Source organism: Uloborus diversus, chromosome 3, assembly GCF_026930045.1.
Source record: "Uloborus diversus isolate 005 chromosome 3, Udiv.v.3.1, whole genome shotgun sequence".
Classification (NCBI taxonomy): Eukaryota; Metazoa; Arthropoda; class Arachnida; order Araneae; family Uloboridae; genus Uloborus; species Uloborus diversus.
In genome coordinates, this window is record NC_072733.1 from 81,337,608 (window position 1) to 81,356,469 (window position 18,862).

Genomic DNA, 18,862 nt, shown 5'->3' on the forward strand with positions numbered 1-18,862 from the left:
CCCATTTAAAAAAATGGCGTTAAACTTTTCCTATCTTGTCTGACCATTTCTCTCTATAGTGGGAGTCAGTGATCAGTGAAAATTAATTTTATATTTTTCAGAAACTTTTATTTCACAGGCCTTGCTAGTTATACGCCATATTGTCTCCAATATGGTAATCTCCATACAGTACTTGTACTAATTATATTGAGAGAAAATGAAATATCCAGAGCCGCGTGTCCAAAGCCCCCCCCCCCCCCCCGAAACCCAAAATGTTTTGTGCCGTAAAACAGAAGATTTTTCTCTTTTTATTTTTAATATCAGAAAAGGAATTTTTTTTTAATTCTTTTTAAGAAAAGTTTTTTTTATTCTTAATTTTGTAACTATTAAACGAGTGGAAATTTGAAGAAATACAGAAAAAGCAATTCTAGTTCTCATTAGCTGCAAAGCAATCTTGAAATTTAGACCCTTAATTAGGATTTCCTGCTCTCTTTCCCAATTCAATTCAGGGCCAAGGCAGGCCCCATGTTAGGTTGGTAGACTTGCCCTCCTCCAGGAATTTTGGGGCCCGTCACAAATGACTTTTTCGAGCCCCCCACCATATTGTTTAATCCCTATTTTCACCCCTAGTTTTAAAAATATTGGGCCCCCTCCAGGCTCGGGCCCAGGCCAACAGGTGTCCCTTCTCTCCCCTGTGCCCTCTTTCCCCCTAAAACTCTTATAAAACTTACGCTGCACCGATTTCGAGCCGGGGACTCCCCAAGGGCCGAACCCCTAGTTTCCGATTAGGCTAGTATCTGGTTACCAAGATGTGCCAGATTCAGCTCCTGGATACATCCTGAGTAAAAAATGCAAAAATCATGATTCTCGCGTTTTTGTAGCATATTTTTTAAGATAAATTTTTGTGACTGATGTGTTCCATATCTCGCCATTTATTTAGTAACCGAATTCAGTATTTTGCAAATTCCTTTGTTACTGCTTGTTTTTATCTTACTTCTACTGATGCATACTGTTAATATCTTAAGCATGAGGAAAAAAGTAACACTTACTCTACTCTATTTCACTTTCTGCACTACTTGTGATTGAAAAAAAAATTGTTTGTTGTAAACCTGAAGGGGGTCCGAGATTTTTTAAATGAGGGGTGAAATATATGTAGGGACGTAAGAGTAAACAAGATGGAGGGGGGGCCGCAAAGTTTCTGTGCCGCCCCTGGTATTCACTAGTTATGACAGATTCAACTAAATGCTGTCAGTTGGCAAGAGATTTCAATGGTCAATTGCAAACTTTCGCTATACGAGTATTTTCACCTCAGAATCGCATACAGGAAAGCAAGTCTGGACTACGATAAACTGATTCTGAAACAGGACCAAAGAAGGGAGAGCTCCTGAACATAGGCGGAATTTGGACTGAGTTCTAAGGGGAGGGGGGACAAGGGTTTTTTTTCCGAGCAGCATTGGTTGTAATAAGGGCCAGATTTAGACTTAACGAAGTCCATTTCAGGTATGAGGTCTCTTTGTAGTCCTAAAGTCACCGACGATAGTCTTAAGCCTACAATTGAGGACTTTAATGCAAAATCCAGTATAGTCCAAACTTTTCCTTCAAAGAAAAAAATTCATTTTTGCGTGTAGAGAATATAAATATTCCGCAGGGAGCCCCCCCCCCCCTAACAGCAAGAGCGTACCCCCCTAAATATCGCGAAGACCCCTCCCCCAAAAAGCAAAACCTCCCTCCCTAATTAGAAAAATTACCCTCAAACCCCCCAGCCCCTAAAAACTTCAATGGCGCAGCCTGTGTTCCGATGTGTCACCCCTGTGTTCCAATTGGTGCAACAACGAGACACATATGTAGGATCAGGCCTTTGCTTCGTAGTAAATAATGTGGGAAAGATATTAGCCTTTGTATCGGACACTGATGTTATTTGTTGGTCTTACCAAAAATGAGTGAGTCTGGACTTACCTGGTTCTTAGATCAAGGCCCTCAATGAGGTTTTTCAAACTTGAAGATCAAAAATTTGCCAAAGTCTTTGAATCTTCGCCATTCCTTTAAAGTCACTAATGATAGCTTAAAATTTCACTTATAGAAATTTCCGTGGAGAACTCCGTAACCCTTTTATCTGCACTATAACCCAAAATTGATTTCAGTTTCAGAAAAAAATGCCCAAGGGAAATTTTGAAAAAAGGTGCTTCTTTTACGTTTTGGTATACTAGGTACATATTAAATTTAAGTGTTTTCGATAGTAATTATTTTTAAAATATTTAAAAGCTTTTTGATGCAGGTAATGCAAAAATACATTTAGATATATTTTCAATCAGATTCTTGTGGATAAGATTGAAACGAGGGAGCGACGTTTCAAGGACAGGCTTGTGTGAATCTCTACCTTTTGATAAAAATTTCGCTTTTGTGAAGTTTTGTTTAAACTTTTAAGGGGCAAGGAGGGTTGATTAAGTTAAGGGTCAAAGGTTAGCCTAAAAGCGGAAAGGCAGGCTGCCCTCAGAAAAATCTAGTGGGAAACACTCGGGGAAACCTCTCCCCTTTCCTTTTATTGTATCCAAACACGTAAAAAGATTATGTTTTTAAAATTTCCATGTCGAAACATTCCGAGGGATAGTCGCCGGATTCCCTATAGTAACTATGTAGTAATGTAGTTTAAAACTGGGTCGAGAATATATCAGTTTCTAATGCTTTCAAATGAGACTTCTACTCTCTCAAACGTAACTTAAAGATAGTTTTGCGTTTTTTAGTTCAAAGTCGAAAGGTTTTCGTAGAGAGCTCCCGATGTTTCCTGTTCCATTAATTTTACCAAGAAGACTAAAATTGCTTTTCTAAAACTTCCCATTTCGGAGAATTTCTGGGAAGAGCCTTCGACATTCCATTGTAAACAAAAATAGACTAATATAGACTTCAATTTTGAAAAAAAAAAAAAAAAAAAAAAAAGTTAAAAAAACAAAATCGTGCTGGAACCCTTTTTTCCTTTTTCTCTATAACGTTACTGAAAATTGTAAAATTGCGGTTTTTGACATGAACTTTGAAAATATCGCTTGGAAAGGAACTAGGACCCTTCTCGCGATTTTTTTCTCCTTAGGCTTATATAGATCAATTAGTTTCTAAAATTTTCTGCAGGGATTTACCTGATTTCCTCGTGTCCTTCCTGTGTTGTCAATATAGAAACCTAGATGTGCCTTTTCAGACTTATAACCATTAGTATCCTTCTTTCAGGGCCCATAAAAAAATGCGCCAGTGTTAGCTTTATTTTACGTTTCATAATTTTCTTTTTTTAGAACTTTAAGACTTTATTTAGAAACTTAAAGGAAAATAGGAGCTAGGGGTAGTTTAATGTCTTTGCTCGAATCGGAAGAATCGAGATCCGGCACTATTTTAACTTTTTTAATTTGCGGAGGTAGGCCAAAATATTCTTTTGCCGACTGGGTCAAAGTGAGCCAGTCCGCCCCTGTATATATATATATATATATATATATATATATATATATATATATATATATATATATATATATATATATATATATATATATATATATATATATATATATATATATATATATATATATATATATATATATATATATATATATATATATATAAACTTAAAACGGGTGTGTCTTACAAAGTTATAATCGTTTTGTAAGACTGTGCAATCAACTTCTGAAAAGTGCAAATAAAGTGCTTTGAATAATTTCAACTTTTCTAGAGTCTTTGAAAATTATTTAAGGTTTTTAAATACCTTGAAAAGTTCTCCAATTTTGTCTCTTATTGGGAACATAAAATATGAATCATCCAAATGGCCAGAATATTACTCTTTCGTTCTTATTTTCTGAATTTCTACATCATTTTTTAAAAACCATTTTGTAGAACTTTTATACTGCAGGGCATTTGATGAAAAGGGGGAGGGGGGATGTTGGGGAAGTGATTAAAAACAAACTGCACTAAAAGCCGATATGAGCAAATGACGATGTGCTTCTCTTTTCTCCTCTCTCCTTTTTCCTCACTGATCGATTAATGTCAACGATTTGTCGAGTAAGCAATTTTTATTTTGATTGATCTTGATTTGCAAAAGAATGCATAACTTTTAAAAGACTCTGTTTGCCTATTTTTCTTCATATTTCTGTAGTCTCAATTACCCCATACAAAAGGCCTCAAAATACAGATTTTTAAACTTATTTTTAAAAATATTCCCCCCCCCCTGAAACTATGGATGTTCTACATCCGATTTAAAGGGACATCTCCTGTTACCCTTACCACTACGCAAGGTGAATTAAAAATAATAAGAAATAAAAGTAACAACAGTTCAAACAGTGGAATCCTTAAAAATCGAGACAAAAAACATCTTCTATGTTAAATATTTTTATGCGTGCTTGTGTGTCTATATGTATATATGCAGGGTGTTCCGTTTTAACCTACAAGACCTTTATTTTCGCAACCGTTAGTCCTAGATGTATACCTCCAATTGCACAAATATTCAAAAACAGATGCTGAAAAATTGAAAGTTTGAAGCAAAAATAAAAATGAGTCAAAAAATACAAAATTTAACTTTGTATACGGGCCCTAGGTCCCCTAACTAATATTTAGAGAAATATTCTCCATTGAAAACTATTACTGACGCAAAAAACTTTACATTTGTGCGACCAAAACTCAAGGAGATATTCCATTTCAAAGTTTTAAGGGACCAAACAGAAGATGAGATTGGAACTTATCGCCCTTTCAGAGGAATGTCAGGTTGTCGAAGTAAATACAATAAGTATTTATATTTTTCATTGCTATTTCAAAATAAATACAAATGTTACGCCATGATACTCAAAAGCACACTACAAAACCTCGAAAATTTTGAAAAATAACACTATATGCACACATATAATTTTAAACCCTTGTTAACCGCTATATTTCCCCCCCCCCCAGAAGATGTTATTGATGGCGAGTGTAAAGTGGTGTAAGTCACAAAACGCTGCGTTTCATAGCTCGATGAATATTGTTCGTACTAATGTCAAACTTTATCTGTTGGAATGATTTATCAATGGAGAAAATTTCCTTAAATATAAGTAAGGGGAACTGGGGCGCGTATAAAAAGTTAAATTTTGTATTTTTTGACACATTTTTAGTTTTACTTCAAACTTTCAATATCTTAACTCTGCATCTGATTTTGAACATTTTGCAACTAGAAGTATACATCTAGGACTAACGGTTGCGAAATAAAGGTCTTGCAAGTTAAAATGGAACACCCTGTATATGTGTGTATATGTGTGTTAGGGCAGTATGAATCCGGACCCCTCCCGAGAATAATTTCTGGATACGGCCTTGGAAATATCTGCACTCCCTCTTCATAAGATTGTTAGTCTTTTTCTGTAGTTTCTGTGCAATGTCTTCAAAGCTTTGTATTCTCTGAAAATTTTCTTCAGCCCTATCATGACTCGCGGAAACTGTCTTACAATAGTTATGATTTGAGAGCTTCTGCTTATATCACTGCTTTATTATCAAATCTATATATTCTCTTAGCAATGCAAATATTTTTATCTTTAAAAAACGAATAATTTCGCATTTTTCCCAATACTAGCTCATACTTTACCAATTCTTTTGTTATTTACTTTACGTATTCAAGACAAATGCAAAACTCAAGTTACACAAGAAATCTGTATAACTGCGCAAATTGTATCTCAAGAAATGCCTGACGTATATATTCTTGTAAATAAATGAATATAAGAAATTCATTCAATTTTTTCTCAGATCAGAATAAAGTTAATTTTACTTCTTCCAAAAACATACTTTAGAAAATATGAATTCAACTTTCCATAAAGAGCTGCCTTTAGATTGAACACTTCCTATCCAATTCCTGGTTCAATTTTGATCTTGAAATCCGATTTTCAAAAGAAGCACTTTAGAACGCACTTTTTGCGCGGGTGTAGTGGCAGTAAGACTAGTTTGAGAAAATCACTACCTTATATAACCTAATCGAAAGAGCATTTTTTAAGTGCAGTTATTTATTTTTTATCAGTATTCTGACTCATATTCCTTGAACAACTCTTTTTACAGTAAATAATGCATAGTGGAATTTGTTGTACTCGGAAACTGTTTTGCTAAGTAATCTTTGAGGCATCTCGCTTGAATTTTCAATCAGACTTTGAATGAGCATTCAGGCTTTGGATGAATATTCAGACCTTGAATGAAAAACAGCTTTGAATTTCTTCTCTAGATCCTAAGGTAATTTCGAGTTGTAAAGAAAATGGTCTCTAGATCGTATCAAACTAAAGACATTGTTTGTACACATTGCATGTCGAAAATGTATCCCGAAAAAAAATTGTCTGAACAGAGTCTTCCTACTTTGATCTTCAGTTGTAAAGAATTAAATTTCTCTCGCAGAGTATTAAGTAAATAATATTTAAACTACGTAAACATATAAAAGAATGTAAGACAACGTAAAGAGGCACAAATTTGCAGAAAAGCTGCAAAAAACGGCAGGAAAACTGCAAAAGTTACGCAGTTTTCCGGCATAGTTGTGCCTTTTTACGTTGCTTTATATTCTTTTACCCTTGAAACACAAAAGTATTTGTTCAATTCTTACATAAAAATGTGTTTAAAATACCAACGAAATACTACCGTTAAGTTCCCCGTTGAAGATCTTCCAAATAAAAAGGATTTTGTAGAGAGAAATTTACTCAGTTCTCATCAAGAAAGAAAAGAAGTGTTCTCATATTAAATTCAGTAAACATCCAGAAATTATTCTGGAATCTTTTTGAAGAATTCAGTAGTCTACATTTTAAAGCCAGTTATGTGTTTGGCACTTTCAGAGAAGCCTAACGTGGGTTTTATATAATTGCTTGGCACCTTCCTGCTGTTCCGAGAAATCTCTCAACGCATTAATACAATCATTGCTAACGCTAAAACAGACTCTCAAGCAAATAGCTCGAATGTAACTCATCTGCAATTCTTGCAAAGTTTCGTGATACAGATATCTTTCTACTCTCGTTGGGAGCTGAGTCAATCTAGATGAATTGTCATTGAGCTGAAACCGATACACCTATTTATTACGTTCAGTTAATCTTAATACTGGTGGGGAAAAATACTTTTCACAACGGTGAGAAATCTGCATTTCAGGAAACGTTTTGAAAAAGATAGTTAATTTTCTCGGGAAGTGAATAAAAACCTGTAAAATCCAGAAAAGTAATAATAAGTGACGTTTTGAGTTTTTTTTTTTTTAGTATAGTGTTTTTAGCAGCAAGTCAAACGATGTTAAAGTTGTATCTCTTAAGTTGGACCAAATAGCACATAGGTATGAAATTTTATATAAATCGGTTGAGTAGTTTCGTAGCTTACCCCGAGCATACATCGTGACACGAGATTTTTATATATACAAATACAAATACAAATACAAATGTGACGACCAGCAACAGGCACTGGGCCCAGCTAGGCTGGTCCTAGTCAATTAATTAGTCCCCAATGAAGATCAATGGCCCTCTTAAAGCTATCCACTCCCTTGCTCATTACCGCCTCTTCCGGTAAGCTATTCCAAGTGCCCACAACCCTGCTAAAGTAGTAGTTTTTCCTGATTTCCAAGTTAGCCTGAGATTTAAATAGCTTAAAACAATGACCCCTTGTCCTGCTTTCCCCGCAAAAATTTAATCCATTTACATCTTTCATTTTGATAAATTTAAATAACTGAATCATGTCCCCTCTGACTCTCCTTTGCTCCAGGCTATACATGTTAAGCCTATTAAGTCTGGTATCATAATCTAAATCTGAGAGTCCCCTTACTAATTTAGTTACCCTTCTTTGAACCCTTTCCAATACAAAAATATCTTTCTTCAGATAAGGCGACCAAAACTGAACAGCATACTCCAAATGAGGTCTTACTAAACTCCTATATAAAGGCAGAAGAACTTTCTTAGATTTGTTTGAAATAGATCTATTGATGAACCCAAGCATTTTGTTGGCTTTGTTACTAGCAATACTGCACTGTTGACTAAACTTGAAGTCCTGATTTATAAAGACACCCAGATCCATAACATTTTCTGCCTGATTTATGACTGAACCCTGTAAACGATATCTCATACGCTTATTTCCATTACCTAAGTGTAGCACTTGACATTTCCCTACATTAACTGCCATACCCCATTTATCTGCCCACTCCGTAATATGATCTAAATCCTCTTGCAGCTGTTTTACTTGTTCTTCATTTTCGACAATCCCCATAACTTTTACATCGTCAGCAAAACAATTCATGCTTCCAGAAATATTTTCATTGATGTCATTCATAAATATAATAAACAAAAGAGGCCCTAAAACTGATCCCTGAGGAACCCCACTTAAAACATCACTCCAATTAGAATGATTTCCTCTCACAACTACTCTTTGCTTCCTACCAGTAAGCCAATTTCTAACCCAAAGTAAAGTTTTTCCTCCTATTCCAATGTCAGCTAACTTGCTGAGAAGAACCCGCTTAATGGAATGCCATCAAAAAATATTCTAATAAACGGTATATTCCATTAACCAGGATCAAAATAACACATTACATTGGTTTGGTACATTAAAAATGTAATATATTAAGCGGGATATTCTTTTAACCGATATTCTAATAAGTGGGCTTGACTGTATATTTATCCGCATTAGAATAAAAACATCATTCACTCTCTTGCTGATGAGTTTATTACAGTCGAGATTGACCTTATTAAGTTCATTCAAACAGGGCCCGATCAAGCCAAACCGGTGCCCAGGTCCTGAGTAGATGTTGGTGCCCCCCACCCCCCACATGAGAAAATCCGCACAATTTTAAAGTCAATGTTTCATACTAGAAACTTAAATACTAGAAACTACATTTAAAAGGAAATCTGGGATTTGAATACCAAACACTTGATAGTCACCAAACTAATCACAGTTAAAATTGTCTCTTATGGCGGAAAAGAGTTAAAAAAAATTTAAAACTGCAAAAAAAAAAAATCTTACTAATTCTGACATCGAGCTTTAAAAAAGCTTCTTTCTGGCTTTAACAGAGGCAAATGTGTCGATCAAATAATTGAAATCTATGTTTGATGTCACAGAATTTTCAATGGTCAATAAGGAAAACGCCTGTAAATTATCCTGAGAAACGCAGCTTCTCCAATGATTTTTTATTCTTTTCAAAAATGAAAAGGAACGTTCACTGGAACAGCTGCTGATAGGCAAGGTAAGAAGCTGCAGGGGTGAATCCACATTCGGAAATGTATGTGTAATGTTTAATGATCTTATCCTTTTAAAACATTCTCCAGGAGAAGGGTTACCTTTTGCAAAAATTTGAAAGTATGTTAATTCTTCTGGAAAATGTTCATCTATGTCATCCGAGTAATTATTTTGAAATTCCAGAGCTAAGGGACAACGACTTCTTTATGCGAAATGCTTTTAACTTTAAGAGGTTTTGAGCTGATTTTTAAAAAAAATTGAGCCTCCTCTCCCTTAAAGTTGAGAAAAAGTAAAATGAGCTTAAAAAAAAGGAAAAATTAATTTGAATTTTGATATCTTGAATTCAAATTATGTTTTTCGCAATCACGAGTGTGTGTATGTAGGCATGTGTGTTTGTGTGTGGGGGGTATGTGTATGTGTGTGTAGGCATGTGTGTTTGTGCCTGCATGCTGGCATAAGTGTGTGGGTAGTTGTGTGTATGAATGTGTATGTGTGGGGGTATGTGTATGTGTGTGTAGGTGTCTGTATGTGTGTATGTGTTTGTGTATGTGTGTGTATGTGTGTGTAGGTGTATGTGTGTATGTGTGTGTAGATGTATGTGTGTATGTGTGTGTAGGTGTATGTGTGTATGTGTGCGTGTTGTTTGTAGTTGTGTACGTATGCGCGTGTGTGTAGGACATGGATGCAACCTAGAGACGGCTTCTTTCGCTATAGGAGCAGCATCGTGAGGAGCCGGTCGACGGTGATGGTGCGGAGGGTGGCGGTGAGAGAATAAAATGTTAGCACGTCAAAAACAGTCAAATGAAAGCAATAAGCAATCGTGATTGCTCAATAAAAAAAAAGGAAGTAAGTGAATTCAGGCTAGGCTATTTTGGTGCCCCTAAATTTGTGGTGCCCAGGTCCGCGGACCCGCCGGACCGTGCGTTGATCAGGCCCTGCATTCAAATGACGTTCATTAAGTCTCCAACTTGAGCATTCTTTTTTTCCCAGATGTAAAGGCAAATATCTGGGAAGAAATATATGCGGGAGGAGATATATTTTCCCCTATAATAAATCTATCCTCAAAAATATTTTCCTCGGAGCAATTCACATTTCTCACAAAGGTCGAGACATAAATTGCGTAGACGGGTTAATTGTATGGTTGAATTGACAGATGGTTGTTTAGTGGAGCTAAAAGCTTTTCAATTAGTTTTCTAGTTATTGAGGCAAAAATTAGAAAAGTTTACCAAATGGAAACTTTCTGTTTGTTGAAAATTAGGGAATGTTGGGTTGTTTTTTCACTATTAATAATAAAAGCATTTGATAATCTGAATGATATTTGTATACTCAAAAAGTAACAAAAAAAAGGTAGTCATCAGAAAAAATGAAAATAACAATCTAGCAAAAGTAATAAAAAAAAAATCCATGGGTCGTCAAAATGGATATTTCCGGTGTCTGTGCGTTCCTAGGTGTGATCGGGTCGAAAAAAAAACTCAACATTCAATCGGTGGTGAGAAAAATGGAAATTAAGGCCGATTTTTGAGTGAAATTTTTTTTTGCGAATACAATACTTTCTTTTTTGTAAAAGGAAGTAAAAAAGAAAGAAAGAAATATGATTTCATTCGCTAACAAGAATTCATAAAGTTAAATCTTCCAAGTTATTTTGCTATTCATTTCCAGGAATCAAAATGTCCAAGGAACTGGACGAAGCTTGTTTCAGTATTACAGTGATTTTACTCACTTTGCGAACCTTAAAAGCAAGTACTTGAAACAAATTTTGTAATGAAAATTGCTCTACTGAATGAACAAAAATGTAATGGTATCAATTTTTGAGATGGATTTTATTGGCTTCGTATTTGAGGGCACTGGTTTTTGCTTTAAAGCATTATCAGTTTAACGTTCTTTCCTTTTATCAATTACTTCTGTATGTAAATATCAAAACATATCAGTTAAAAAAAAGTACAGTACAGATGCGTCTAATTCTAAACATGGTTTTGACAGAGCTTCAAAAGGGCTTAAAAGTTGATGTGAAGCAAATATCATATGAGAGAACGTTAGTCAAGTGATGAAACTAAACAATTAGTAGGATTGGTGAACCTGTGGAAAAAAGTGATGTAAAACGCCTGATGTACATCACATTTGTCCGCGATTCACTAAACCCACTTAATCATTTACCTCACAGTAATCATATTTTTGATTTCAAGTCATTACCTTATAAACACTAAATTAAAAGCTCTTAGAAGCATTTTTTAAGGAAAAGCAAAGCAACATTACTCGACTCATGACCTAACGGTAACTCGGGTTTAGAAGGTAAATGGTTTAAATCCGTATATTGCAGATGGGGGAGAGTTGGAGGAACGGAGGTCTGCGGGTGGCATGAAAAACCTGCATTGCACGGAAAGGAGGACAAGAGGTCATTGTTTTAAGCTATTTAAATCTCAGGCTAACCTGGAAATCAGGAAAAACTACTACTTTAGCATGGTCGTGGGCAATTGGAACAGCTTACCGGAAGAGGCGGTACTGAAGCAAGGAAGTGGATAACTTTCAGAGGGCTATTGATCTTCAATGAGGATTAATAAATTGACTAGGACCAGCCTAGCTGGGCCCCGAGCCTGTTGCTGGTCGTCACATTTGTGTTTGTATTTATATTTATATCTAAATAAAATATTTAAAAATATTTCTAGTTTTCCCTCTAGGCAAGGAGCATCCATAGACTTAAAAATTCAGGAAACTTTTATGGTAAATATTGCTGTAAAATGGAGTGTTTACAGTACAGTAAATATTTACAGTAAATTTTACCGAAACAAATAAACGATTGTAGCGCCAATCGATACGCCACGTGACTAATAGTGCGAAGCAGATACCACCGTATTTCCTTTTCTCGATGTGCCCCAATTGATATACGAAGGTCCCAAGTCGAACCTGAAGCTCGTATGTTGCGTTTTTTAATTCTCGTTAAATTTTAAAATAAAATAAGATTTTACGGTAAAAGTTACTGACATTATAGATAAAAGTAATTTTTACCGTAAAATTTCAGAATTTTTTAAAAAGAGTGTAGACTTATGTTTGATTTTAATTGGTACACGAAATAGTTTGTGGTTAAGGCAGAAAACATTATTTCTATCTATCTGAAGTAAGCAGAAGTTCTTATTTTTTTAATGATTTTCTCTGGTGTGTTTCTTGTGAAATAAAAATGTTATAAATAATAAAAAGTTCTAAGATGTATGATTTGAAAACTTAAAGTCAAATTAATCCTAAATGTAGCATGCTTTAAGTGAAAACTATAACATTTTTTAAAAAACTCCTCCAATGGGTAAAACGGGACACCATCACTGTGGGAGAAATGGGACATGGCCTATTCCACTCGAATTACTGTTGTTCCTATTTCGCTCACTTCTTTCAATAACGTCATATCTCAAAAAATGTGATTTTTCAGGAGAACGATGTTAAAAATTAAAAATAAGATATAATGAAATAAAACTACATTTCAAGCCACTGGTTGAACTTTTTTTTACGCATAAGGTCTTTCTCATGAAAATCTGGTGTTTCTTCTCTGTTTCATGAAGAAGCAGTGTAAAAGGTGTAAGTTTGAAAAAGTTACGTTTTATTTTTGGCGTTCTTGCACTAAATTTCAAAGATACTATTTGAAATGTCTCAAAATATGCCATAATTGTTTCTAATTGTTCGCCTTACAATACCGACCGAAATGCAAATACTGCGTTCTTGATTAAAAAAATATGAATGTAAAATGCTCTTTTTTTTTTGCGTTCAATTCTGTTTTCGGAGTGAATAATATCATCTTTCCCTCTAAGGCACAGAGGTATGTATCAAGCACAACCCAAGATGTGACATTCTTGAAAAGAACATTCCAAAATTACTTGAAAATGCAAGTTCGATACTTTTGCTCTCTAACGGCGAGCAAGGGGGTGGATAACTTTGAGAGGGCTATTGATCTTCAATGAGGACTAATAAATTGACTAGGACCAGTCTAGCTGGACCCAGAGCCTGTTGCTGGTCGTCACATCTGTATTTGTATTTTGTATATAGAGATGCAGGTCTTGCAGATATATACTACTCATTTATGGCAGGTCAAAAAAAGGCATAGCTCAAAATTGTTAAGTTTTGAGATATGACGGTTTTGAAAGGAGTGAGCGATTTGTCCTCCTATTTTTGAGTTTCTATTTAGCTAAATGAAGCCCACTGGCTTAGTGAAAGCGCTTCGCTCTTCCACACCGCAGTCCTGGATTCGTTTCTCGGGATAGACACGGTTGACACTAGATTTTTTTATCCATTTAGTGGCTTGATAAAATGAGCACCAAGCGTGCTTGGGAACTGAACACTTGAGGTGAACCTTTGCACCCAGCGCCCTCGGTCACTACAGCTGAGTTGGGCACGGTGAGCTTTGTCCCACATGGACTGTAGCGCGCCACTTTAATTTATTGGGTTGTTCGGAAAGTAATTTCGTTTTTTCCCGTCAGAGGACTTAATTACGTTTTTTCGAAACCAACTTCACACTTAAGCCGCATAACCATTATATGTCTTGAGAGCTGATATTGCAAGGCTTGTGTGTGAAAAAGTTCTATTAATTCTACGCAGTAGTTTTTGGTTGGTGCCCTTTTAAATATGGAGAGCAATAAGCAGCATTTTCGTCATATTTTACTTTTTTACTTCAGAAAAGGTAAAAATGCTGTCCAAGCGAGAAAAAAATTGACGGATGTGTATGGAGAAGGCGTGTTAACAGTACGCCAGTGCCAGAACTGGTTTGCAAAATTTCGATCCGGCAATTTTGATGTCGAAGATGCACCACGATCTGGAAGGCCGGTCGAAGCTGACAAAGATGCGATAAAGGCATTAGTTGATGCAAATCGGCGAATAACCACACGAGAGATCGGTGAGAGATTAAATTTGTCGAATTCGACTGTTTATGGCCATTTGAAAGGCATGGGCTTAACCTCGAAGCTCGATGTGTGGGTGCCCCATGTCCTTACGGAGCGAAATTTGTGTCGTCGCGTTGACGCGTGTGATTCGCTCCTCAAACGTCAAGAAAATGATCCATTTTTGAAGCGGATTATTACTGGGGACGAAAAATGGGTTGTATACAACAATGTTAAACGCAAGAGGTCATGGAGCAGAAAAGATGAACCGGCTCAAAGCGTGTCAAAAGCCAACATTCACCAAAAAAAGGTGATGCTCTCCGTTTGGTGGGATGTCAAAGGAATGGTTTTTTTTTTTTTTGAGCTTTTGCCGGACAATACAACGATTAATTCAGAAGTCTATTGTCATCAGCTGGACAAATTGAATGATTCACTTAAAGAGAAGAGGCCCGAATTAATCAACAGGAAGGGTGTAGTGTTCCGCCAGGATAATGCGAGACCTCACACAAGTTTGGTCGCTCGCCAAAAACTTTTACAGCTTGAATGGGACGTATTGCAACATCCACCATATTCTCCAGATCTGGCGCCTTCCGACTACTATTTGTTCCGGTCCCTGCAAAATTTTTTGGATGGCAAAACCTTTACCTCAAATGAAGATGTCAAAAACCACCTGAACCAGTTTTTTGCCAGCAAGGACCAAAACTTTTATGAGAGGGAATTATGTTACTGCCAGAAAGATGGCAAAAGGTGTTGGACCAGAATGGCCAATATATAATTTAATAAAATATTTATTCATTATACGAAAACTGTCTTTCATGTTCCCCAAAAAAAACGAAATGACTTTCCGAACAACCCAATATTTAGCTAAATATTTTAACGATTCAAGTTTTCACGTTCTCTTAATATTGTTCATTAAAATTAATTGTTGGAGTGTTGCAATGAATAAACAAGTTGATGATTTGAAATTTATAAAATGTATCAGAATATAATATAATTATTATAATATCGAAATTGTATTCTTTAATAACATAATATGCGAGTAATAATATCTCAATATAAGAGTAGAATTTCCATAAAATTTTGGAAAAAAAATATTTTCAAGAAAAAGCCACATTTACCACGTAATTTCTATTAACGGATACTATATTGCATGCTAAGTAATAAAAATTTGAGTAATATAAAAATAGTGCATTAAAGGAGGAAATTATTAGGCTTTTTTTAATATAAAGGGAGAAGTAACAGTTCTACGAAAAATTCTATGAAAATATGATTTTTTTTTTCTAATTTTGCATAACACGGATCAAATGAAAAACTGACAGAAGTCAGATTTTCTTACACTGATCTTGAAAATAATTTCCTAAAAATTATTCGTTTTCTTGGAGTGTAAGCTTTTTTGTTCAGCATTTTAGTAATTTTTCCTCGAAATAAAAACAGTATTAATATACTGAAAGTAAGTATTAAAATTTGGGACTATTTACAGCGGCATTTTATCTGAAAATATATTATTTTTAAGAACATTTCCTGTTTTCATAAGCAGTTACATGATATTTTTTTCAATCTTGTTTCCCAGATGTAACAGCTGCTAGAAATAATATTGAGCGTATAAAATGAAAGTAATCAATAGAAAGAATGAAGAATAAGTTGACCTGGGAAACTGTCCAAAACTTTACACGGAGTAATCAATATCTGAATGTTATTAAACTTAGGAGCAATCTAAATATAATTTGCGCGTGTATTACCTACACTTCTAATAGCGACTTGAGTTACATTTAATTTAAGGAACTTGTCTACAGAATTTACCTTCGTTGTTCATAATTTCTATAAGTCATGAAACCTCACAAGTTCAAACTCATGAGTTCCGTTTGTAACTTGATACAAAACTTATTTCTACATATAATGAGGCAAAGTTTACGGATGGCATTTTAAAATCATATTTACCGAACGAAATATAGTATGCTCTATATTTGTCAATATAATTGCTACCATTGACGCAATACAACAGTTATGACACCAGTGTTAACGGAATACTTAAAAAAAAAAAATATTCACAATTGAAAATGTATTTGAAATTATTATACTATAATGTATGATTTAAATAGGAAAATCTCTTATAGGATATCTCTTCATGATCATAATTCTTTTTTCGCTTGATAGAAAAATGTTGTTAAAAAAAAGCATTGTTAAAATAGTCAAATGGCATACAAATTACTTGTGTATCAACAAACTCAATGTATACAAACTTTTGCTAGACATGAACATTTTAGCCTAGTTGCAATATTTTAGATAAGTAATACAAGAAAATGTATTTAAATGTGTTTTTTTTTTCGAAGTATCAGACTAACTCATAAATAGCAAATATACTTTTCTCATTTTAAAAAATATTTTAAACTGATAATTGGCATTTTTCAGCAACTGCATTAGTAATGAACATCATGATACAGTAATCCCTCGTTACATCGCGCTTCGTTATATCGCTCATTCGGATTTTTCGTGCTTTTTCTTTGTCACACGAAATGTATGTTTAAAAATGTTTAACATCAAAAAAAAAAAAAAAAAAAAAGTTACATCTCTCAGAGAGGGTATCTTTTTTTAATCAAAGAACAAAACTAGTATGTTTTCCATACACTTAATTCACTGCAGCTTATGTTGCCACTGATTCGTATTCCACCTAAAGAACAATGGATTTTTTACAAATAGTACGCTTATTTTCTTTTGTTTTTTTAATTAGAGGTAGAAAATCTACCTCTTGTGATAATAAACTAATCTCTTGGTAGGTTCACATGTCATTTCTTTGTTAGTTAATAAAATCATTACTTTTAATGATCTCAGTTATATCGCACTTTTTTGTTGTCCCCCGACAAGAGAGATATAATGAGAGGTTACTCTACATTGATTTAACCTTATTTCTTGGAGATTGTGTTACAGTATGTTCAATATGGTATGAAAACAGGTAATAAGATAAATATGTAGTAGGTTAAGTGCACTTGTGGTCAATCAGAACCCTGATATCAGCCACAATGATGTAATATTGCTAAAAAATGATGTACATATAGCTCAAAATGAAGCATGAAGCATTCCCATATTCAATTGAAAGCTAAGCGAACACGGAAATGCATCATGTTTCAATTTAAAGTAGATATATTTATTTCGATGGATATTAATATCATTGTAATTGGCTTCAAGATGTTTTTGAACCGAGATGCACTTACCCTATCCGTTTTTAAATATATATTTAAATATTTATATTAAATCATTGATCAACTGATACTGCTGCATATATTTACATGCATTTGCTTATCATACAATTGAAGGACTTTATAAAGTTACAAGTTACAGAAAACATAAAGAGAAATCTAAATGATCCTTTCAATTTTGGTCATTTTTGAAACTCAAAGCACTGAGTTTTACATTAAATTTTGAATATTTATTACAGTTAAATTATATTTTTGCACATCTAACTGAAGATATTCATTAGGGTTGTGAGCATGTATAAAAATTAATGCCTTTGAATTTATGTTTTCTGTAGTAATACTGAGTGAAATGATATACGTGTTCAGTATTTTGAAACTTACTACTAGAAACAGGAGAAAACATATGTTGCGGAACAAGAAGGGACAATATTAGCAGAAATGCTTTCCAATACATCTTTAATCTGAAATAAAACAAAAGAAATCATTAGTAGGTATTATACATCAATAGTAGTCACATCAATGTTTATGGCACAATGAACATAATTCACAGCCATGACAAAGTCATATTTGAATTTTCAGTTTCTTGAAAATTTCTTCAACATACGTTAAGTACGAGTTATTACGTCATTCAAAAACTTAAAAGTTTTCTTTAGTCAATAAATTCTTATTTGAATAATCAAGACCCATTTAAATATTACCGCAATGCAGAGAACCAAAATCTGTTTTTGTTCATACAGCGAAAAATAATTAAACTATAAGTTCAAAACCTTACCTGTTTGTCTTAGTGATAATCAAGTTTGATTTTTCAAGTAACTGTAAGAACCGTCTTCCTACGATGCAGAAAAGTTAAGCAGTGAAAATGAAAAGCAATGCCTTTTCCAATGACGTAAGCGAGTAGAAGGATCTACAAATTGCGCAGAGAGGAACTGCGCAGCTGTTAAAATCAATGTCCAAGAATGGCTGGAAATAATCTTCTTTCTATTGCAGTAGAATTTCCGGACAACCGCAAATAGTGATATATTGCTCTTGTGATTGAACACCATATATTGGTTCATTACAAGGTACTACGAACTGAAACTTAGAAATTTGATTTCAACTTATTTTTCCGCCTATTCTTTACATACTTCAATTAAGTCGTCGAGGAAGTATGCCAAAATAATTTGTGTATCCAAGTTCCATACAAGTTTTAAGCATTATTTCTGGATTTTCAACATTTAATGCGAAAATATCTTACGATAACGCAGTAGTTGTTCGAAACTCAATCAATTTCTTGGACATTACGCACTTAGTTTCTTTTTTTTTTTCCTGCCAGGTCAAGTACGTGAGATAAATTAGTTATCTGCGTTTATTCAACCTTATGTTGTAATTTGTTAGCTAAAATCCTCTTAAAACTTTTAATTCTGAAACTTTTAACTTTTTATCCGCATATTAAGTACATGTTTACAACAATCGCGAATCGCACATGTTTCTAAATTTTTTTATGTTACATTGAAACATAATTTTATTTTCCGTGTCTGTTTTCTCATTGAAAAAAAAAATAAATAAATAGAAGAACTTAATTTGCTACGAAAAACAACAGATATTTTTTCCTCAGTTTTTACTCAGAACTTATTTTAATGATAAAGCATTAAATAAGCATATCGTTATGTATTTCTAACAGTATAACGAACAAAATTGATA

The 18,862-nt window shown here is 34.2% G+C and overlaps 1 protein-coding gene across 1 annotated transcript in view; it reads right to left on the reverse strand.

Moving 5' to 3' along the window:
• LOC129218407 (uncharacterized) overlaps positions 1–18,022 on the reverse strand; it is a 63,957-nt gene extending 45,935 nt beyond the window's left edge. Inside the window, exons 1-2 of the mRNA XM_054852659.1 lie at positions 17,955–18,022; positions 17,564–17,643 (exon numbers count right to left, since the gene is read on the reverse strand). Of these exons, the coding sequence (XP_054708634.1) occupies positions 17,564–17,636 (73 nt within the window). The 5' untranslated portion in view covers positions 17,637–17,643; positions 17,955–18,022. The remainder of the gene's footprint in view (positions 1–17,563; positions 17,644–17,954) is intronic.
• Between the last annotated feature and the right edge of the window lie 840 nt (positions 18,023–18,862).